The following is a 23,984-nucleotide window of genomic DNA, read 5'->3' on the forward strand; positions in this document are numbered from 1 at the left end:
CTTGTATGCATGCCTGGTGACTTTTATACTGGAGATAGAGGCTTGTGAGCTGCCACTTGAGTGCTGGAAATTGAATCTAGGTCCATTCTGGAAGAGATGCCTGAGCTCTTAATTGCTGGGCTCTTCTTAATCTGACTTAATCCCTTCTGACTTTTTCTTTCTTTCTTTTTTTTCTTTCTTTTTTTTTAAAGTGTGTGTGTGTATGATCTTATTTATTTTATGTATACAAGTACACTGTTGCTGTCTTCAGACACACCAGAAGAGGGCATCAGAATCCATTACAGATGGTTGTGAGCCACCATGTGGTTGCTGGGAATTGAACTCAGGACCTCTGGAAGAACAGCCGGTGCTCTTAACCACTGAGCCATCTCTCCAGCACCCTTCTGACTTTTTCATGTATAAGTATAGGTATTGGAAATTAAATTACCTAAGCAACAGATTATGAGTATACCTTAAAGAATTATAAGACAACCTGGGTGTTATATAATCCTAGCACTCAGAAGTTGAGATAAGAGTATCTAGGCTACATATGATTAATATCAAATAATTTTAAAAAAATAATAAAAAAACATTTTGTATAATTAAAAAAAAGGGGGGGGGAATCAAGTGTCTGTACTTTGGATTCTACATAGAGGCCTGGCCTCAAAAAACCATGTTGCTGCCAGGCAGTGGTGGCGCATGGTTTAAATCCCAGCACTTGGGAGGGAGAAGCAGGTAGATTTCTGAGGCCAGCCTGGTCTACAGAGTGAGTTCCAGGATAGCCAGGACTACACAGAGAAACCCTGTCTCGAAAAAACCAAACCAAACAAACAAACAAAAAAAAAAACATGTTGGCTATGCTAGCCTTGACTTTTTGGCACCTTTTCTTCTGAGTTCTGGGAATCTAGGCATGTACCATTATGCCAGGTGAGTTTATTTTACCATATTTGTTTTGTCTAGCATTCCCTAATAATACATAGGCTTCTCTGTATCACATGAGAGTAGACTATGGATTTATTAAAATAGTCAAACCTTAATTATTTATAGGGCCTATTGCTGAATTTGGAGAGGCAAGCTCTTAGTCCCAGCACTGGGGAAGCAGCGGCAGTTGGACTTTGAGGCCAGCCTGATCTGCATAGCAAGTTCTATCCAAGGCTACATTTTGAGACAGTGCCTCAGAAAAACAAAAACAAACAAAATAATAAAAACATTTTTTATACTTGAAGTGTTCCTAAAGATCAAGTATAAAGATATTTTTTTCAAGGCCAGAAATAGTGGTATTTGCCTATGATCCCTGCTTGGGAGGCAGATGCAGGATGTTGCCTAGTCAGAGGTTCTGAGGTTGCTTCAAAACCAGACAAGTGGACTGAAGAGGTGGTGCAGTGACTGTGAGAACACAGGCTGCTATTGCCTAGGGCTCAGGCTCTGGGCTCCTAGAACTCCAGTTCCAAGGGAATCCAGTGCTGTCTTTTGCCTTCTTACGGTAATGTATGCATGTGGTGCACAGGCAGATATTTGGACAAAACACACAAGCACTTTTTAAAAAAGGAAGATTAGGGGAAAAAAATAACAAAGCAAAAAAAAGCACAGCCACTGACTGGTGAAATAGCAACAGTTGTGCAGCCAAAGTCTTAGGCTCTGCTTTCCTCTTTTCTTGTTTCTCTTTCCCTTCTCCTCCTGTTGATTCCTTGGTTTTTTGAAGGACAGGGTCACTCTGAAAGCTACATTAGTCACTTTTCCAGGTAACAGTGGCACACACTTTTAATCTCAGCAGTTGGGAGGCTGAGTCAGGTGGATTACTGAGTTTGGGGCTAGCCTGGTCTACAGAACTAGTTCTTTTTTTTTTTTTTTTGTTTTTTTGTTTTTTTGTTTTTCGAGACAGGGTTTCTCTGTGTAGTCCTGGCCCTGGCTATCCTGGAACTCACTCTGTAGACCAGGCTGGCCTCCAGAAATCCACCTGCTTCTGCCTCCCAAGTGCTGGGATTAAAGGCGTGTGCCACCACTGCCCTAGCTACAGAGCTAGTTCTAAGACAGGCAAGGCTATATAGAGATGCCCTGTCTCAAAAAAAGAGTAGCCACTTAATAAAGAGTTTAGATTAATAGAGCATCAGGTCTGTAAAAATCTAGTATCAGGTATGTAAAAATCTTTGGACATGAGAGGGACATGAGAGGTTGAGTCAGACTCCCAATAGAGGTCAGATTGGGCCACGTTGAGGGGACCTATCTCAAAAAACCAAGCCATCTGAACAAAATTGGAATTCTCTAGTGTTAGAAAACTAGGACTAAATCTTGTTTTAAATATCGTGTTGAATATATATATGTATATTTCCTTTTTTAAATTTATTTTAGTTTTTCAAGACAGTGTTGATCTGTATAGTCCTGGCAGTCCTGCAACTCAGATCTGCCTGCCTCTGCCTCTAGAGTGTTGGGATTAAAGGCGTGCTCAGCCATGTTGATATTTCTGTTGATGTTACTTGGGTTGAAAATTTCCAGTCCATCGTTAGGCAGTCAGGAGGTTTGCACTCTGAAGTCTGTATGCATACATGTATGTGTGCTTACAAAACAGTATTGAACTCTTTCTGTGATATGTAGCATTCTGGAGTGTCTATGCGTGCTTACCAAACAGTACTGAGTTCTTTTTTGTAATGTGTAGTATTTCACGCATCGCTTGTCCTAGATTTATTTATTTATTTATTTATTTTGAGACAGGGTTTCACTCTGTAGACCACACTGGCCTTGAATTTTCAGATTGCCCTGCTCCTGCCTCAGGAGTGCTGCCTGAGGTTAAAGGCATGTGCTACTCATGGAACCCAGGAGATTTGTTTTCTTTAAGAAACCTTTGAAGTATCTGTTTAAATAAGTCTGTGTTACATTTATCTGCTTGTTTATTTTGTATGTAGGGGAGAGGTGGGGGTGTAGAGATCATAGGGCAGTTTGCCAGTATTGATTATTTTACCATGTGAGTCTGGGGATTGAACTCAGTTTATCAGGCTTGGTGGCAAGTGCCTTTGCCCACTGGTCCAGAAGTAATCCTGGGAACTTTTTTTTTCTGGTGTGGTATTGAACAGAAGGCTTTTGTGATTTACCCCTTGAACTTCTCTGTAGCTCAGGTATGCTTTGCACTCATCTGCCTCAGCCTGCTGAGCAACTGCAATTACAAGGCTGCTTTACTAGTGGTTTAAAGTAACTTTTAAACCTTGGAGAGTGAAGCATTATAGAATGAACAGAGGCAGGCCTGGAATCGTTGAGGAGGAAATGTTTTGAAATGTGTGTCTGCCTAAATGAAGTTTATGTGCAGTATCTTGGGAGCAGTCATTAGAACAGCAACAGTGATGCTGCCTTGTTAGCTAGAGTAAGCTCTGTGTTTTGAGATTGGGTCTCATGTGAGTCTCCTGCCTCTACCTCCCAATTGCTGAGCTAATGCCAGCACGGTCATCGCACCTACTTTCTCCAGATTCGTGCATTCTAGGCAAGTACTCTTCCAGCCACTGGAGGACACAGCAGTCTCACCTTACAGTCGTACCTACTGTGCTTGCTAAGGAGCTTGGTCAGGTCTATGTCACCAGGTCCAGGTCCATCTGAGAAAGTCAGAAAGCCAAAGAAGACCACAGAGTCTACCTGACTTCATGACTTGAGTCATTAGTTCATAGGCTGAGATGCTTGCTGCCCTCTAGATTCTAAAATGTGTCCCTGATTCCCAAGGAGGCTAGAAGACAATGTTAGAATCCCTGGAACTGAAGTTAGATTGTTTGAACTGCCATGTGGGTGCAGGGAATTTGACACATGTCCCTGCAAAGAGCTGCCAGCGCTCTTAGACACTGAGTTGTTTCTCCAGCCCTGCATTTTTTAAAAGATGCTTTTGTTATTTTGCTTTGTGCTCCCTGGGATTAAAATCCCAGGGCTTCGTGTGTGTGTGTGTGTGTGTGTGTGTGTGTGTGTGTGTGTGTGTGTGTGGTAGGCAGGCAAGCACTCTACCACAGAGCTGCATCCTCAGCCCTCAGTGCACTTGAGTCTTCACACACTTCGGTATGTTTATGTGTAGTGTAGTATAGTGCTAGAGTGAATCTGTATATAATTGTTCTTAGGAAGACAAGTTTCAAGTCAAAACATTTTAAAGGGAGATCTTACTATGTCAGGTCTTTTTGAGGAAGACTTAAGTGTGCGGGAAAGTTTTGAATGTTTGGAAGATTCAGGAAGTCTCATTAAGGGGAAGGTTGTTAATTTTGGAACTTTCTAGGCCTAGTCCAATTTGGTTTCCTGAAGCTGACTGTAGCACTTCACAGTGATTGGTTGGTCGTTGTTAACTTTTTATATTTGTTTCATAAATATGACAGGTGAAAATACTTACTGGGAAAAACAGAACAAGAATATATAATGTTAGTAGGCATGTGAGACTAGGAATCTATGAGTAGACAACTTTGAATGTAGCTTACAAAAAGTGTAACCTTTGACTCATTCTTTGAAGTTAAATGCTTATCTACTAGTTAATGTTTATTGAGCATTTTTGTTTTCATATTTACTTAGTATTCAGAAGTAGCAGGTGTTTTATACAAAGATAAGTAAGCTTGTCTTAGTGCCTGGAAATCTTCATCTCCTGTGCATCTTCATCCTGAGGGGTGAATTAGTTGTTCCTGAGGGGAAAGGACCTAGCACTGAGAGTGTGGCAAAATTGGACTCTGTTGAGAAACTTAGAATTAAATATATTTTGATTGAGTGTATTGTCTTTATCAGTTGAAGACTGATATTTCATATTTGAAATTATGAGGAGCCAAAGTCTTTGCAATAAATGACAACATTGATCTTTTAACAGGTATTTGTTTGCTTGTGGAAAGGTTGTAAGGTGTATAACACCCCATCAACCAGTCAGAGTTGGTTACAGCGGCACATGCTGACACACAGTGGAGACAAACCTTTCAAGGTACGTATGTGAGGGATTCATAAAGTCGCACTGTGAAGTCATCTCTCCCTTTTAAAGATAAGGTCTCACTCTGTAATGTAGTTCAGGAGGTGGTGGAACTCCTTATGTAGGCCAGCCTGACTTCACAGTCTGGCAACCCTGCTGCCTTGGCCTCCCAGTGTTAGGATTTCAGGTCAAACCACCACACCTGGTTGACCTGTGTAATGAGCATGTTTGAGTCTTCTAAACATCTCCTTTCAGTATTGAGGGGCGAATGTAGGTTCTGCAAGCATCCCCCATAGTCTTGACCCTGGATCTTTCTAAAAATGGAAAAGATCTTTTTGTTAACGATTTAGTTGATGCGTAGATTTCAAAAGAAGCTGGGGATAAATAAAATAAAATTCACGGTGAAGAACAGAGCCGAACTACAGTTAGGTAAGGGTCTTTTAAACCAGCAAATGGCCAGATGGTGTGGAACCATATAGCCAATTAGACCCTGTGATCTGACTGCTGTCTCACTGTCCGAAGTTTCAGCCTCATTAGCAGGTAATACTGTTTATGGAATAAAAACAGTACAAATTCTTATCAAACAGATGTGCTTTGGGAAATCGTTAAACAATAAGTTTCTGAAGAATTGTTTCAACTTTTAAAATTTGTTTTCTAATTATGGCAAGCATATCACAGGATTTATAGGATCACTGTCAAGAACTTTAATAATTTTTAAAAACAATACAGATGAGTGTCATTCAGGAAATGTCCTTTGAGTTTTGTCAAAGAATGTAGTCATTCCTGAGGATTCATTTTAAAAAGAGAATCATGAACAAATTTAAGGTCCTGGGAACATTTAGAGGCAGAGCTATGAGCCTAGAGGCCAAGGAAATTGGTAGGCTAAGGCAGGGGGTTGCATGAGCCCAGGAATTTGAAGCCACTCTGGTCAACATGGTTGAGACCCCTTATATTGTGACTTTTTTGATTGGGAAATATTTACTTATTTATTAGGGTTTTTGGGGGGTGGAGATGGGGGTGGAATTGGGATGTCAGCATTTAATTGGCTGGCTTGAAACTTGCTATGTAGACCAAGATGATTTTGAACTCACAGAGATCTTCTTGCCTGCCTCCCAAGGGTTGGAATTAAGGCATGCTCTACCATGTCCAACTCTCAGTGGAGAAAGGAAAGAAGCTTTAAAAAGATGTTAGGAGTGTATTATAGAGTATAACTTCAGAGGTTTTCTGTGTCACAGAAACTCGTGTTTTCAATATTATAATACATTCTGCTTGTTAATTGGATTCAGCTTGATAACTAAGCACATATACATAGGATGTACTCAATCAAGCTGCCTTTTCCTGGTCCGTCGTAAGGAATTGTATAAACCAGTAAAACAGTGCTATCTAGATAGTGCCTATACCGGACAGTGAAGAACAGTGATTAAAGGAAATTTTTTTCCTTTAATCAGACCTTTTTTTTTTTTTTCTTCTTCAGGAATTGACCTTTTAAAACATTAGTATTCTGGTTTTGTGAGGCAGACTCTCTGTGTAGCTGGCCTGGAAACTCACTTTGTAGCCAGGCTGGCCTCAGTCTCTTATAAGAGACTGCCTCTCGAGTGCTAGGATTAAAAGTATATTCCATCATCCTCACTAAAGATTTGTTTTTATTTTTTATTGTCTATGTATGGATAGACTCATGCACTTGTCTATAAGTTCATGTGGGGGCCAGAAGAAAATACTGGATCTCTTGAAACTGTCCCATATGTGTGCTGGAATTTGAATTCTAGTCACCTGTAAGAGTAGGCAGTGTTTTTACGCACCGATCCATCTCTCTGGACAGGAAATTTATGTGTGGAGGTTAGAGTTCATCTCATTTTCCTGATTGCCAGGGTGTTTATTTCTTGGTGTTTAACCTTAGTTATTTATACAGCCTAGATGTTAGCCTGCCCTACTGAAGAAGCCTTTTAAGTTTCTCTTCTTGTCCTCATTGGAGTCTTGTTCAGGAATAGATGCCTATGCCTGTATTGTTTGTGTAGGGTTAGAGGGGGCATATATGTTCACATCTGGGTCAGATGTTGACAGTGGGTGTTTGCCTCAATTGCTTTTCTCTCCCACTTCTTCCTTCCTTCCAGATAGTGTCTGGTAGCACAATTGTGGTTCAAAACTGTGTAGTTGCCTGTGACCTTAAATGCCTGATCCTTGAACCATGGCCTTGTTTGCACTGTAAGCCACTCTGCTCCTGAGCTACACCTCTACTCTCCACCTAGGGCCTCTCATCGCACCTAACCTCTCATCTGGCTGATGTGCCAGTGAGCTCCAGAAATCCTCTATCGGCCTCTCCTATGCTAGGATTGTAGATGTGTTCTACTGTGCCTGGCGAAATAAAGTATGGAGGTGCTGGGGTCCAAACGGAGGTCTCCATGCCTGCTCAGTCAGCATTTTACCCGTGACCCGGCTGCCCAGCTCCTATCCTTATTTTGAAGTGTTTTCTCTGAGCAGTTTCTCATTTTGAGTTGTAAATGAAGGTCTTGAAAGTTTGGATTGGTTTTTGTACAGGGAGATTTCATTCTTCTGCAGGTGAATATCCTGCTTTGCTAATAACATCATTTGTTGAATGGACTGTCTTTAATACATGTGTGTGTGTGTATGTATATATGTGTGTGTGTATATATATATACATAAAAATAAATTTTATGTGCATTGGTGTTTTGTCTGAATGTATATCTGTGTGAGATCCCCTGGAACTGCAGTTTCAGACAATTGTGAGCTGTTCTGTAGGTTCTAGGAATTGAACCTGGGTCTTCTGGAAGAACAGTCAGTGCTCTTAACTGCTGAGCCATCTCTCCAGCTCCAGGGTATCTTTTCTTAACTGTATGTGGTTTTATTAACTGGTTGAATTTAACACAAGTTATTTGATAGTAACCTCATTGATGAGGATGTTGAAAAAATTAAATGAATTAAGTGTTTTTACTGTTTTGTTTTCTTCTTTCTTTTTTGTGGTATTGTGGGTAAAACACAAGGCTTTTGTGCTTGGAGCTATCACTGACCCACATGTCCAGCACATTATATTACGAAGTATAGATAATTGCTTCTCTTGAGTTATAATAGCTTAAGTTTAGCTTTATTGTTGAAGTTACTACTTTTTCTCTGTGTGTTGCTGAATTCTTAGATACCTTTTTAGGGCAAGAAGTTCGTCTTATTTATCCAACTTCTACTTTGTATGATAGTGGATAATGGCAAGTGTTTTCACTGAAATTTTGAGCTGTTCTTCTAACTTAGCACTTAGAATAAAGTGTGTGTAGATTCTTAATGCTGTGTGCCATTTTTATTAGCACTGTAGAAAGAGCTTGTTGAAAGTTCGGTCTGTCGTTAATTTTATCTGAGTTATAAGCACACAGCTGTTGATTTCCACTGCTATATACAGACATGTCTGTGACTAACAAGATGTTTTGAGCTTAAAAATGTGCATAAGAGTGTTGATACTTCCAAGATGCATTGAAAGTGTTCACTGTGGTGTGCACACACAGTGATGGTGTGAGCACAGGCCCAACTGAGGAAGCTCCTTTCCACCTGAGCCACAGGAGGGAGGTACTTTGAAGGATTTAGGATTTCCCTGATAGCAGATTGTGCTGAATTTTTTCAAACTTAGGGTTTGAAATTAGGATTGGAAGTGTCTTACATAGAAGAGCCTGAAGGTTTTAGTTTTAGGGTGGTATTTTGGATGTTTGGTGTTGAACTGTACCAATTACATATTTGTAGTTTATTTTTCAAGACAGAAACTAAGTAGCCTGGATCTGTGAAAATGTCCTCTAATAGATCTAAAAGTATAACAAATACATAAGCAAGCTTTTCAAACTCTGCTTTTAAATATCTTTACTCGGAAAGTAGGGAGGTGTCTGAAGAGTTTGTAATAGCTTATATTTTTAGATGGTATTGCATGGCTTTAATTATCCCAGTGCTCTGGAGGAAGAGGCAGGAGACTCTGAATTGAATCCAACCTGGTCTAAATAACAAGGTCGAGGCAAGCCACGGCTCCATAGGGAGATCCTATCTTAATATAAATAAAAAATACGGGGATTGCTACAGGCATTAGTGTGTCAGTTTCTTGTCCTTGTTATAAACTTGGTTTGTTAAAAAAAAACATCTAGGAAGATGATGCTGTGCTTTTTTTTTTTTTTGGTCTTGGAGCAGTGAAGAGAGCAGTGAACTTAAGCTTGGAAACAGCCAGGCTATTTGCACTTGTTAGATAACTACTTATTTGAGTTTCAAAGTGAACTCATGAAAGAAATTTGTTGTGTATCATTTCTAGAATCAGCTATACCTGGGTTTACTTGCTGAAACCATCCTTGACCGTCAGTTGTGCTATTTAATGCCTCATGCAATAATGCTGACAGCCTTTCTTTCTTTTTAGTGTGTAGTCGGTGGCTGCAATGCCAGCTTTGCTTCTCAGGGAGGGCTAGCTCGCCATGTACCCACACACTTCAGTCAGCAGAATTCCTCAAAAGTTTCTAGCCAGCCAAAGGCCAAAGAAGAATCTCCTTCTAAAGCTGGAATGAACAAGAGGAGGAAACTAAAGAACAAAAGACGGCGCTCATTACGTAAGTGCTCACTTAGAAAGTCTGTGTAGTAAAAGGGCTTTAAGCAAGTCCGGTTTTACTGGTCTTAAGTTTGACTATATTTATGGAAAGTAATATATTGTACCTGCCTTTCCGAATGAGAATCTAGTGAGAAATGTTTGTAGCTGCTAAAAGAGTATTAAGTGTATGTGATCTTAGAGTATAAAATGTTTATAGAGAATTAGATAACTAGGTAGTATCTAGTTTGGTTTGTTATAAATTAGAAAAGTTGAAACTAGTTTCAATTTTATTTTTTATTTTTTTTTAATTGGGCATTATATTTACATTTCAGATTTTATCCCATTACCCCACTTCATCCCACAAAAGATCTCTTTTTTTAAAGATTTGTTTATTTTATGTATATGAGTAAACTGTAGCTGTCTTCAAACACACCAGAAGAGAGCATCAGATCCCATTATAGATGGTTGTGAGCCACCATGTGGTTGCTGGGAATTGAACTCAGGACCTCTGGAAGAACAGTCAGTGCTCTTAACCACCGAGACATCTCTCCAGCCCTCAATTTTATTTTTTATAAAATAAAATTTTTTGTTTTTAAAAATTAGCAATATTTATTTCTACAAGTACTTTAAAAATTTTTGAGCATGTCAGAAGTAAAAATAAAATAAGTTAAACAAACAGTCAAAAGTGTAGGATGTGTGTGAAATGTGTAACAACATGACCATCTGAAGATTATGCTTTTAACACTAGGTTATATATAAGACACTCCTTTGATATTTAGAATTAAAATAATTATACAATAATAAGCTTATGAGTGTTGGGAGTAAGAATCTGCCTTCACTGCAGAGCCTGGTGGGCCCCGTGCTTTATTCTTTGGGTTCACCACTGGTCAGCACATCTGGAGTGATGAAAGAGTGGAGGGCATGAGTGAAGGAGTGAAAGAACTCGGCTAGGGTGAGCCAATGGGCGGCTGGGCCCAGGTAGAAGAAAAGGCAGGTGCAGGTCTGAGCCGTAATGGTGGTCACTAAAACACTGAAATATTTCTGTCAGTACAAAACTACAAAGCTACGGTGAACAACTGAGTTGACCACAAAAGAAAAAAAATTTTTTTTAACTAAATTGTTTCCTATTGTTAAAGTAAAAATATCTTATGTACTGTCTTAGTTGGTTCTAAATATGGCGACTGTAAGTAACTTTGGGAAGAGTTTATGGTATCACTAAGGGAAGTTAGGCCAATAACCTAGATGCAGAACCAATCCTGGCATTAATCTGATGCAAGTTTGATCTATGGAGAGAATTCCTCCATACTTACACCAAGGCACTGGTCTGCCCTTGACTGCCATGAATATAAGACAGAAAAAAGAAAAGTGCTTGATACAGTATTCCGTCAGGGGAGCTCGCCACCTCACCATTTAAATCTATCCACTGTTTCCATTCCTAACTATCTCACTGTGTAAACCAGGCTGCGGATTACAGGTGTGTGTAGGTCCCCTTTTGCTTTCTTCTCAAGGCATTCTCAGCCTAGCCCAGGTTGGCCTCGAATTCTGGATCTTCCAAAACCACTTCCTGCAGGCTTACTCTTCCTAGAAAGTGAAGGTGGGTGCCCCTCAGTACCCAGTTAGTTTGTTAGAGTTGGCACATGTGCTACTTACAGAGGTGCCACTCTCTCTTGCAGCTTCTGTTACGCTCAGCTGCTGAGGTGAGCCAAGTGCTAGTGACAGCTATGCATGGAAACATTTCTTACTTATTTTCAGGGTTTTGGTTTTTATGTTGTTTTGGAGAGGATGAATATATGCTGCTCTCTAAACTGTAAAACATGCAAAGCCTTTCACTTTTAGGAGCCGTTGTCAAGCAGACAGTGCTGTGGTTTGATCTCTGGTCTCCCTTCTGACACACCTGTCCGTGGGACACCGAAGCAGTGCTGGTTTTTTGGCACTTTACTGTACCATTTTTACTTTATTTCTTATACAAAGTAGATTTTAAGTAGAACTACAGCATAACCTCTCAAGTGTCAAGTTACATTAGAAATCAGGGTTGTCAAATACTTAGATATTGCTCAGAGACCACCCTTCTGTGTTTTTGGAGACTGGATGTTGGTACATTGCCTAGGGTGACCCTGTACTCACTTTTCCTAAGAGCTTTGTCTGTGCTGGGAGAACCTGGCTTAAAAATGGTTTTATTTTCATAATGCTATAAAAGAGATTGTTATGACTTGGGCCATGTAAGGAGTTTCAGGCCAACCTGGGCTATACAAGACTATCTTAGAAGTAAAAAAAATAAAAGAAAGAAGCACTCTAATGACGGTTAAGCCATGTATATAGTTAATACAGTTGAGAACTGGTTGAGCTTTTGAAGTAACTAGTAGCGATTTAGAATTGTATTGATGGCTAGAGTGCTCAGCTCACCTGCAGGAGTCAGGTTACGGATTTGTTCTGGATTTGGCTGGCTGCGGTGGCTTTGTGTCCGAGGTGAGGGGATTGTATGAGCCCTCTAGCATTCAAGACTTGAATGGCAATGGAGGTGCTGTCTCGAACTTAGGTGCAGTTTTTCTTACCCTGTTCTCTTAGGGCATTTATTTGTAATCAGAAAATACTTGGTGAGAGCTTGGGGATGTTATGGCCTTTGCCACAGTTGTGGAAAGGTTTTGATAGCATATAAAGATGAATTGTTGATAAAAATCACATGCTAAGTTTAAAATCTTCTTGTTATACAAATGGAGATGGTCACTGTTGAAAATTTAAATAGCTCATAGATTTTGAGGCTAATAAGGGAGTTGCTGGATTCATTGATAATTAGCATTCTGCCTGTTTTTACCAGATCACAAAGACGTGTGCAGCTAGGCACTGGGCAGGGACTAGCTAGTTCCCTGTCAGTTAAAGCTGCAGTCTCCTGTGTTTGGAAAATATGCGAGCATTTAGCAGACTGTTGAAGTTTTCTAAACTGTCATTAACTTTTTTGTGTTGACTTTTAGCGCGACCACATGATTTCTTCGATGCACAAACACTGGATGCCATAAGACATCGAGCCATATGCTTTAACCTCTCTGCTCATATAGAAAGTTTAGGGAAGGGACACAGTGTTGTTTTTCATAGTACTGTAAGTATTCTGTTTTTCTTTTAAATAATATAGATTGGCAAAAGTATACATTGACTTTCACATTTATAAATTGCTCAAAATTTAGGAAGTTTTGTTAAAGTCACAGAATGTGTTGGCTATGCTAGTACATGCCTGTAATGCCAGCACTCTGCAGGATGAAGCAGGAGAATCTTTAAATTCAAGGCTTGCCTGGGCTAGAGTACTTACTCTATACTTTTACTTTAGTTTACCTGGGCACCTTAGCTGCTGAAAATGAGGAATTGTGGTGTAGCTCAGTGATAGAGTACTTGCTAGTATAACTTCCTAGGATCAGTCTCCAACCCCGAGTACCAGAAGCCAAAAAAAGTGTTTGGGTGGGGCTAGGGTGGGGGTGTAAATGTCATCAACATCATGAAGGAAGGGGAGATTTTTAAAAAAAGATGTATTTATTTATTCCATGTGTATGAGCACACTGTAGCTGTCTTCAGAAACGTTAGAAGAGGGCATCAGATCCCATTACAGATGGTTGTGAGCCACCATGTGGTTGCTGGGAATTGAACCAGGATCTCTGTAAGAGCAATTGGTTCTCTTAACCACTGAACCATCTTTCTAGCCCAGAGTGGGGGTTGGGATTTTTAAGTGTGTTTTGTTTCATAGGTATAACCTCAGTTTTCCAGAATTGTGGCTGGCCAACACATTGTGTAGAGTCACTACTGGGGCTAGGTTTTCAACCCAGAACAAGCAGAATATCAGTTTAGAAACAGAACAGTAAAATCAGTTGATTACCTAGGAACTAATTTATTGTCCATTATTTTTAAAAAGTATTATTAACTTATGTGTATGTGTGTGCCTGGTACATCTCTGTACCGTGAGTGTCTGATGTCTGAGAAGTTCAGATTCCTTGAATCTGGAGATAACATAGCTTGAGTTATGGTTGTTGGTACCCAAACTCTTCAAGGATTCTCTTCAAGGGCAGCGAGTACTCTTGACCATTGCGTCTGTCTGTAGCCTCTTTCTAGTCATTTCTAAATTGATGTAGTTTGCCATGGGTCTCTATGTAAGCTTCTGGCAGTTTGAATTCTTAGAAAAATGAATGATTTGGGGGCTAGAGAGATGGCTCAGTAGTTTAGTGCTTGCTGCTCTTGCAGAAGAACTAGCACTATGTCACAACCCTCTTGTGGTCTGTGGGCATTTTTACACACACACACACACACACACACACGGGGGGGGGGGGGCACAAGTAATTGTTTGTACTCATGGTATTTGTGTGGGTGCACATATTATAATAATGCCTGTGAGGTCAGAGGGGTCAGGTCAGTTTTTTCCTCTACCTTGATGTGGTTTCTAGAGGTTGCACTCAGATCTCTAGGTTTATGCAGCAAATGCTTTTACCAGTTACCATATCTCTAGCCCAGTTTTTGTTTTGAAATATGAAATACACTAGAATTGGGGTACTTTTGTTTACTTTTTCAACAAAAGGAAGGTTTGAAGTATTGTCATTGAATAGATTGTCTCAGTTTCTCTCCTATAATGAAGAGGGTTTTCATATTAGTTTTGAGTGATAGATATCACATTTAAGGGGAGGTGAGGGAGAACACTGTGAGATGTGCCCAGAATTTCAGGTTCCACCATGTATGCTTGGAAAAACCAGGTGGCGAGTGTGAAAGGAGGGAATGAGGTGGGAGAGAGAGAGAGGCAAGCAAGGAAGTCACTGGTTGATGTCACTGGACTCCTCAGTGAAGCCACCCATCCCCAGAGCATGCTGTCACTCCCTAGTTCTCTTTACCATTGTAGTAGCTTCTGTGCTCATGCTACAGAACCTACTGGTTTGTTTTTTGTTTTATTTTTTATTTTTTCTTTCTTGTGTAGATATATAACTTTGGTTTTTGTGCTGATAGCAGATTGTAGGGAAGGAAAGGAATTGTGGGCCAGTAAGATGGCTCACGGACAAGGTGCTTCTCACCATGCTTGCCAACTCTTGAGTTTGACCCCTGTGGTGGAAGGAGAGAAACAACTCCCACACATTCTGCCACTCATGTGTGCTGTGGCATGTGAGCACCCACACCAACCTTTTACAGCCCACAAATAAATGGGATAAGCAATTAAAACAGGAATACAGGTTTTGGCTTGTAGTGGAGGTAAGGGTAGATTCTGTTTTGGTAACACTGACAAGAAGTTTAGTCCTGTGACAAGTTTGATAGGAAAGGTGGCCCCAAGGCCACCACAGTTGTCTGTAATGCCAGTGCTGAGGCATGAGAGACAAGAAGATCCCTGGAGCTCACCAACCACCCAGTCTAACCAATCAGTGTGTTCCAGGCTAAGTGAGAAATTGTCTCTCAAGAATACGGTACAAAAGACAGATAGGAACAAAAAGTGAAATAAATAAAGTAGAGGGCAAGCTGGCAGGGCTGGCAGGGTGGCTTGTGGAGGAGAGTGCCCACTGGAGAGCCTGGTGCCCAGAGTGCCCATTACAGTCTGCTCTGCCTTCAGACATTACAGGCTGGCCTGGAACTCAGGGATCCACTTGCCTCTGCCTCCCCAGTGGTGAGATGAAATGTGTGCTTCACCAAGAACAATTTACTTAAAAATAAGATGGTGAGCAATTGAAGAAGAGACCTAATTGAACATCTGTGTGTGTGTTCACACATTCATGTTGTCATCATTTAGTGTTTGTTTCATTGTGTTCAGTATATATTTTGTGTGTAAATACCCCCAACTAAATATCTCCATCATTTTGATGATGAAACAGAGAGGGATGAGCCAGCTGAGCAAGTTCTCATCACTTTGATGGACATCCTTGTATGTTAAGTAGAATCAACCTTTTGAGAATAAAGTTTGAGACAGTCTACAAAGCTACCTTCACATTCCTGCCTCAGCTTCATGGGGCCTGGCATTGTAATTATATAGCACCATATTTTGCTAAAGTGGCAGAAATGCTTAATACAAACTGTAAATGTAAGTGTTTCTGTTAGTAACTGTCATAAGAAATGATTGTCATAGGAAAAGGTCATGAAATACTTGAAACTGTTTACATGTGCTAATGCATACCTTAATTGGAGTTTTCTCCAGAAGAGGTCAGCAGAGCCACACTTTCCAGGGGTGGTGCTGTGCTCTGTTGGCCTGAGTTGTTCTGGCCTTTGTTGTTTTACCTCAGATCTACTTTTGGATTTTCCCATTAGTTGCCAAGTCTAATACTAATGCATTGATTCAACTACAGGCTTCTATATGATGGAAGAAATAATCAGGTTTTGTTCTGTTATTAGTTGTGATATGTTTTGAGAACAATATAACTATTTATTTGGCCATTTCTAACTTGAACTTGGTATTAGTGGTGTTGAGACGACACAAACTAAAGCCCCAGTGTCAGTGTGGGCTCTAGAGAGCTGTAAATACCAGGGTCACCTTGCCTTTCAGACTCAGCAATGGTTTGATACACTGCCTAGGTAGGTGGACCACTCTGTGTTAGACCTAAAGATGAATTGGCCCGCCAAATACAGTAGAAACCCAGGTAGACAGACATCTCCTGTTCTTTGCCACAGTTTTGGGTCTCCTATAGCCCAGGTTACTTTGGAACTATGTAGCTGAGGATAGCCTTGAACTCCTAGTCCCTCTTTCCTGGGATTATAGGTGTGTGCCACCAAACCTGCTTTCTGGCTTTATTGTTTGTTCTCCGTTATCTTATATCTCCATTCATCTAGAGACCAGAAGTTACTTGGGAGTAGGTTCTCCCAAATCAGAGTCAGCCCTTGAAGAAAGTGTTTACAACTGCTGAGCCATCCTGATGGTCATTAGTTGCTTCCGTGTGTGTGTGTGTGTGTGTGTGTGTGTGTGTTTAAAGTTTTTAAAAAGATTTTATTTTTTTTTGGTTTTTCGAGACAGAGTTTCTCTGTATAGATAGATAGCCCTGGCTGTCCTGGAACTCACTCTGTAGACCAGGATAGCCTCCAATTCAGAAATCCACCTGCCTCTGCCTCCCAAGTGCTGGGATTAAAGGCGTGTGCCACCCCGGCCCGGCTAAGATTTTTTATTCTTTAAATTTATGAGTCTGTGTGGGTACCTTGTAATTATGTGTTGTGGGAAGAGGTTACATTCGCAAAGCAGAAAGGCTAGTTTGCTGTGGTAGCCGCGCCTTTCTGGTAGGCATGGCCAAGGCAATTTAAGAGTAGAGAGAAATGGTGTTTTACAGTTTTTTCTTTCTTTTTTGTAATGTTACTAGGTAATAGCTAAGAGAAAGGAGGAATCTGGAAAGATAAAGCTTTTGCTCCATTGGATGCCCGAAGACATGTAAGTATTTGAATCAGTGTGTAAAAAGTAAACATGTTTTATTTGTATTAAAGTCATGAGTGTGAAAACTACTTAACATAGAGAATGTACTGTGCTTTGAGGCTGTCAAGCTGACAAGTGAGCATTCTTAGAGGTTTTTATACTTTTCACTTACCTGCCATCATTGTGTAAGGAAGCTCTGATGAGGACTGAGAGGATCACCACTAACTGGTCAGTGTGTGTAAGGCCAGCAGAGGGCAGCTTGACAGATGTTCCTTCAGTAGATAGCAGCTGGAAGTTCTAAACCCTGGAGCCTCTGGCCTCCCCAGCCACAGTTGCTTGGCCAGGTTATGAAGTCAGCATAATCACTTTTGTGGAATGGCCTGCAGTTAGAAGGCTGGTACCCACATGGAACCTTTTTCATTTAGATAAGGTCTTTCCATGTAACCCACTGTCTGTGAACTCATGGCTGCCTTTGTTGATGCTGAGTTTTGAGCAGGCAGGTTTGGTTTGCAGCACCCATGCATGGCTCTTCAATGCTGCCCAGATTCCCTCATTTGGCCTTTCAGGCACCAGGCACATTCATGGCATGCAGACACTCATGCAGGCAAACACTCATACATATAAAATAAAAATAAAATAAAATAAAATAAACTTTTTTTCAAAATGTCAGATTTCAATGTCATAATTCTACTGTTATGGAAATTGAACAATACAGATATTAAAGTGCTTTGACTGTTTTGTAGGATTAAATACTTTTACTTTTAAATTCAGATTTTGGTCACACATGCCATTTCTCCTCTTCTTTTCAGATACTTTTTCCCTTTCTCTTTTAGCTCAGTCTCTTGAGAGACCTCTTCTTGGCAGTTAGTGAAGAAACAAACTTGGACTTTTCTTTAATTTAGTTGAAAGCCAGACTATACAAATTCCTAGACTATCCTATACCCCAAAGGCTACTCATTGAATGTGTGCTGCTGCCTATGTCTGGCACTTGACTTGAGTAGGTGGTCTGCCATACCTGTCTTTGCAGAGGCACAGAGGTGTTCCTGACAGAGCATCAGAAAAGTAAAGACACAGAAACAGTACGTGTAGAACAACTATAAATGGATGGCTTTTCTTTTTTAATTCACAGTCTGCCAGATGTATGGGTGAATGAAAGTGAACGACATCAGTTAAAAACTAAAGTAGTTCATTTGTCAAAGCTACCCAAAGATACTGCCTTGCTATTGGACCCAAACATTTACAGGTAATTTACTTCGTGGCCATATACTTTTCTTTTTGAATTGTTATTTTGACCTTTCTAAATTTTGGGTAAGTTGGAATTTGTTTTTCAGTAGAGATAGAATATAATCTTTATCTAAAATGCTGGATTTTTGTTTTTGCCTAGACATGATTAATTGAACGTTCCTCATCAGAGCGTCAGAATCACACTGCTCAGAAGGCTTCAGAATGTAGATTTCTGGACCTGGGACGAGCACCTTGTGCTAGATTTTTCTGTCCAATAGACCTGTTAGTTTTCTTGGGTGGTGCAGGGATTGTGGAGCTGCCCACATGCTTGTGATCAGTGCTGCCTCACCACCCGTGTGTCAGACTTCTGTGGGACTGACAAGATATGGAGTGTGTTCTGTATGCCCGGTACTCCATTCCTGTTCTCCCCAGACTTTCCGAAGAGAGGCTCAGGTAGCCTTGTGCTTGTTAAGTACTTCCTCAGTTTCATCTCTGAGCTTGTCTGACCTGACATTTCGGACTGTGATGTTGGAGGAGAAGCAAGTGCCCAGGGATTTTCTTTTGGCTGATATACAATATAGCAGCCTCTTTGGGACCACGGTCTCAGCATAGATCATAGCTGTAGTAGGGAGTTCATTCGTACTGTGTGGCCCAAAGTCACACAGTGTGAGCCTAAGTTCATGCTGCTGTGTCCAAATAACAGACAGTGATTAAGAAGACACTCACTCAGCCTTATAGTTTTAGTTCGAAGTTATAATTTAATGTATTTCTTGTGAGAATGGGTTGGCCAAGCAGTAAGATGATACTAATAAATCCCCACGTAGATTAGCCATCATAAAGTTAGCTAATCTGGAGTTGGGTAGGGTGGAGTAGTGATTAAATTTGGGGTGTTCATGCCAGTCAGTCAGGAGTCCTACCCACTAATTTGTATTCCAGTCCCTAAGAGTTCTCTTTGTAGTAATTGAATTCTTTGAAAGATCCTGCTTATTCATGGGCCTTGCTATGAAGGAACATTGAGACTTTTCCCCTACTCCCCACTTTTTTGGGGGGTGGGGGTGGGGAGACAGGGTTTCTCTGTGTAGCCCTGGCGGTCCTGGAACTCACTCTGTAGACCCGGCTGGCCTCAAACTCAGAAATCTGCCTGCCTCTGCCTCCCAAGTACTGGGATTAAAGGCGTGCGCCACCACTGCCCGGCTCTCACTTTTAAAATAAAATAGCCTTTGTAGAAAGTGCTACAAAACAATGAAACTTATTCTTGACAGATGGGATAAAATTGAGAAATCACACTAAGAATATGGTAGAGTTGTACTTTGAAAGATGAGTGGCATTGATTTGGTGGTGCTCACTTAGATTTGATCCTACTTACTCTGTGAGGATGTAATTGAAACTAGGAGAGCAGTGTTCTGCTGGAAGAGCTTGGCTTCTTTAGAACGGGTGCAGCACAGCACCTTCAGAGTCAACAGCTTTCCATTCTCTCCCTCATCCTTTCTCACACATCAACTTACTTATTTTTGTGTCGTTGTGCTTTGTAGAAAACACTTTACATGTGTTAATGAAAGTGATTTAAAATAGTCTTCCCACTTAGATTTGATCAGAAATATGCCAGAAACTAGGCTAGCTGGTCCAAGATACATAAGTGTCTTCTTGGGAAATGATCAGGATGTTCTTAGGACATGAGATGCTTTTGTGTAGCCCAGGCTGTCCTGGAGCTCCACATCCTCAGTGTCCGGAGTGCTCAGCTTACAGACATGCCTCCTTACACCTGGCTTGTATATTAACTGTATTAAAACAAGCAGCCCCAAAGAAACAACTCCTAGGCCTTAACACTGATCGGTCTTTGGAGCCTTTCTTCTGGAAGTTGGAACTGAGGGACTGGAATACTGTGGGATAGTAATAAAGGCTTGATTGTTTCTTGGTGTGAGATTAGGGTTTTAACTTGCTGCATTTTGACCAGAAAATGTTATTCCTCCCCACTTGAGATCTTTGAGGAATAATTTGTTGATAATATACACTTTCAAAATGAAAGTATGACTGCTCTACTAGAAAATGTATACTTCACTTCCAAACGTGACTACAAAGAACATTTATTTGAAATGTAAACATTTCAAAATAGTTAAAAGTACACGATAGATGTGGAACTCTTGATAATAGAAACAATTATCAGACTACAGGGAATTTTCTTACTAAAAATTATGTAAATTCTTCTCATTATATCTGTATGTTTTAGGATAATTACTTTTGCTCTCAGTATATTTGTTTCCTGAGACAGGTTTTTCTGTGTTGCCCTAGCTGTCCTTGAACTCCCAAGCTGAAGCAATCCCCCTGCCTCAGTCTTCAGTAGTTGGGATTGAAGGCACACATCCATACTTTATGTGATAGTCTGTCACCGTCACTATGTTCAACATTCTTAATAGTTTACATTTTAATATTTTGAAGTGTTTGATTCAACTGAATAAAGAGTTTTTCTTTTTCTTTCTAGAACAATGCCGCAGAAGAGGTTGAAGAGGTAAAACATACATAAATACATAAAAGCAAACAAGCGGGGCCACCTGCAGTCTTAGTCACTGACAATGGGCTTAGGGAAAGTTGCACATTAGAGTCGACCCCTTCCTCTTTTATTTTTAAGTCCAGTATTTAGAATACTATTTATGCCTAGTGTGGACATTCTGTGAATGGAGTAGGTCTTCTGTGGAATATATTAATATATACTGTAGTCCACATGTCATGGAATGGCGCTGTGGGAGACTGCGCAGACACTCTCTGGCAACTTGAACAGCTTCTGAAAGGCTTTGCATGCTTGCTGCTTAGGCCGCTTTTTTTTCTTCCCCCTAGTGATTACAGTAGTTTTATTGGAGAGACAAACAATTGCCCTTAAAAATACCAAAAGCACTGTAAGATAACCGTCTTTACAGTGTGTATTGATTTAAAGTCCTAATAGAAAATATTTAGACAGTGGAGATTATCAAGAGATAATTAACCTTTCAGTTATGATAAATAGATGTGATTGGTTGCCATTTGTGTTCTTTTGCAGAACTCTGATAAGAAAAATGTTCAATTTGTATTTAAGCAAACAGTGAACGACATTTGCAATCAACTAAAAATTCGTCTATCGAATTAGGGCTGAGAATTACTGTTAAAGAGTGTTGCCGTATGTCTGATGGCTCCCTTTTCAGGACTAGGGTCTCTCATGGGGCACAGCATGTTAATATTTACCTACATAACTCTTGTCAATGGTTTTTGAAAAAAACCTCAGTTTCAAATTATTTGAATAATCTCCATATTTTCATTTAACCTCTGACTCTTTAATTTTTTTTCCCTGAGGAAAGTGTTTTTGAGTTTTTTTTTTAATATTAAAAAATTGTTTTTTTTTTTTTTTTTAAATATCTTCAGACTGAATCTTTTTATGCACCAAAGTTGGTTTTGAAAAGGAAAATAAAATCACTTTCTTGCTTGGCAGGCAAGAAGCCATATGGAATTTTTTTAACTTTTACAGAAATGTGTAACTTGTCAGTACTGTATCAAACAAATATTGCATAGAGATAATAGAGCGTTGCTTGTAAATAATTCAGCAGATTTGTAATATATTTTTCTATTATGAAATGTACTGTAGATGTTTTCTAGAGGCATGAAAGTCAATGTATATATTATGGTAGAAATAATATTGAAGGAAATGTAACTCACTAGTGCTGCCAGAGGGATTGCTGACAAAGCACCTTTAGTGAGAGATGTCTGCAGACGGAAGGGACTGTGTACTACTGTTAATGTCTAAGAACAAAGCCTTGGGCATCCTTCCAGAAAACCTTTGAGGGAGGACCTAGACCCATACTAGAAGTTTATGGCACTGCCCTCTGACAGTGACTGGAGTAGCTGTTCTTACTGTGGGAGCATGGACTGTGAAGTATGTGCTGAGCAGTCAGACTGCAGAAAGCACTCCTCACTCGGAGTTCTCACTCCCTACAGTGACAGGAACACCAGCAGTTTTTACTCTAAAGTTTTAAAAGAATAGACAAATATAAAGTTAATCCTTTGGTTCCAAAATGGAAAAGGTTCCATGATGCATAGCTCATTTTCTCGGTTGTTTAAAAAAGACCACACGCACACAAGGTCCTAGAAGAATGGGAGGCTGTAATGGGGGGAAAGGTAGACATGGAGCAGTCATGGAGCCTGAGGGACAAGAGGGAGAAAGCACTGCGGATGAGCTTGCTCTGGAACAGTCGTCTGAGATGCTCTGTAGTAAATGGGAGTCTATTTTCAGAAGAAGAAAAAGCAGTGTGTTTTTACTATTTTTTTCCTTTTGCTTAAGCACTTCATCATTTGTTTTATTCTGTATCTGCAAAGTACTCTGCAATCTCCTTTGTTCCTTTAAAATTTTGGTTTGTTAAAATATTGCCAAATAGAGTGTTGGAGACATATAGTTTGTACCTGTATTTTTATTTTATTGTCTTATGTTCTTGTAAGTCATTCTTAATTGACCGATGATTGTAGACCTTGCTTGAGTATTTTTTCTAATAAAACAAAGCAAATTACACTTAGCTTCAAATTGTAACAATTCAATTTAATTTTAAGATGATATCTGGAAATAAACATCTAACATTTTCTTTAAGTGCATAGGGAACAAATAAGTTACTATCAATTTTTAGACATTTTTAGATATCAAAACTATAATGCTGGTTATTGATTAGCCTCTGAGTACCCAGGTACTCATGGTCCCTTTGCTTCTGATTGACTTGGGATTGACACTTGTTAGCACACCAAAAAGAATAGTAAGCTAGTTTTATTACTTGTGTGTAGGCATATCTACACATACATTCAAGTGTGATTGGAAAGTTAAGTCTGTAACATCCATTAATGTTTCTTCTCACCCAGCTCTGATCTCGCTGTGCTTGTCTGTATATGACATTTATGGTAGACCTGGGTGGTTGGTTTTTCCCCAGATCCACGTCTGGTCCAGCACTGGACAGTGCAGCCCTTAAGCACAGCTCTCATTCACATCTGTCAGTTGACTTTTCCCTGCAGTGGCCTATTGGAGTGGTGAGATTTAGGGGCCTGAAGCCTGAGGTATTTACTGTCTGCTCTAGACAAAGATGCTTACTCATCTTCTGTGTAGCTGGTAATATTTTTGGAGCAGTACACAGAGACCACGCCATTTGCACTTAGTCTGGCAGTGTTGATATTGGTAGTAAGCACAGGGCTAGATAGATCTCCATGAAGATGTTTCATACATGTTACAGGGAGTACAGCTACAGGCTACGAAGCACATGGCGTTTGGGTAGAACTTTTCACATTCGATTTCTTACCATTGTTGAAGATCTCCCATTTCACCATGCCTGTTGTCTTACAGGGATTGAATGAGAATCTAAGTCAGATTCTTCATTCCAACCACAAGTAACATTTGTTCTACCTAAAAGAATCTTGAAGTAGTAAATATTGTAAAAAAAAAAATATTTTTTTAGTAAACCTTTTCATACATTAATGTGGTTGCACATTAATTCTGAATTTCAGATGAAAAGAAAATAAAGTGGACAATACTTAAACCTCAAGTATTTCACATGTGTCTAACTCATTGACCATATACAGCCGGTTGCGCTGACTAAATTCCTGCGTTTGGGAGGATGAAGCAAGAGGATTTCCAAGAGTTCAAGGCCCGAGTGGGATCCTGAGACAAACAAACCAAAAAGGAAAGAAGAAATACTGATAGAATTTTTTTCTGTGTCACACATTAATGAAGTAGGTGCCATTGGGGTGGCTCAGCAGTGAAGGTGCTTGGCAGCGGCATGTGGCCCAAGCGAGGTCCATGCCTGGGAATCACATGGTCTGAGGAGGAACAGACCCTAGAGTTGTCTTCCCCCACAAGTAAATCTGCAAATAATCTTCAAAAGGTAGAATCTGCCGTAGTTACAAACATGTATGTTCTGTTGTTTGCATTGAACTGTTTCTTGATGCATGGCTAATGAATATGAGATAATAATTGACTGAATATCAAA

General features: G+C 40.1%; 1 protein-coding gene across 2 annotated transcripts in view; it reads left to right on the top strand.

Annotated features, from left to right (window-relative positions):
* Positions 1–23,644, top strand: part of Aebp2 (AE binding protein 2) — a 35,293-nt gene extending 11,649 nt beyond the window's left edge. The window contains exons 3-9 of one of the 2 annotated variants that reach the window (XM_034511642.2): positions 4,790–4,897; positions 9,273–9,459; positions 12,407–12,531; positions 16,727–16,794; positions 17,906–18,019; positions 20,480–20,506; positions 21,032–22,532. In XM_034511642.2, coding sequence (XP_034367533.1) covers positions 4,790–4,897; positions 9,273–9,459; positions 12,407–12,531; positions 16,727–16,794; positions 17,906–18,019; positions 20,480–20,506; positions 21,032–21,077 — 675 coding nt within the window. In that variant the 3' untranslated portion in view covers positions 21,078–22,532. Of the gene's footprint in view, positions 1–4,789; positions 4,898–9,272; positions 9,460–12,406; positions 12,532–16,726; positions 16,795–17,905; positions 18,020–20,479; positions 20,507–21,031; positions 22,533–23,502 lie in introns of those variants that run through there. The other variant, XM_034511643.2, reaches the window with a different exon arrangement.
* Positions 23,645–23,984: the final 340 nt, after the last annotated feature.

This window comes from Arvicanthis niloticus, chromosome 9 (genome assembly GCF_011762505.2).
Source record: "Arvicanthis niloticus isolate mArvNil1 chromosome 9, mArvNil1.pat.X, whole genome shotgun sequence".
Lineage (NCBI taxonomy): Eukaryota > Metazoa > Chordata > Mammalia > Rodentia > Muridae > Arvicanthis > Arvicanthis niloticus.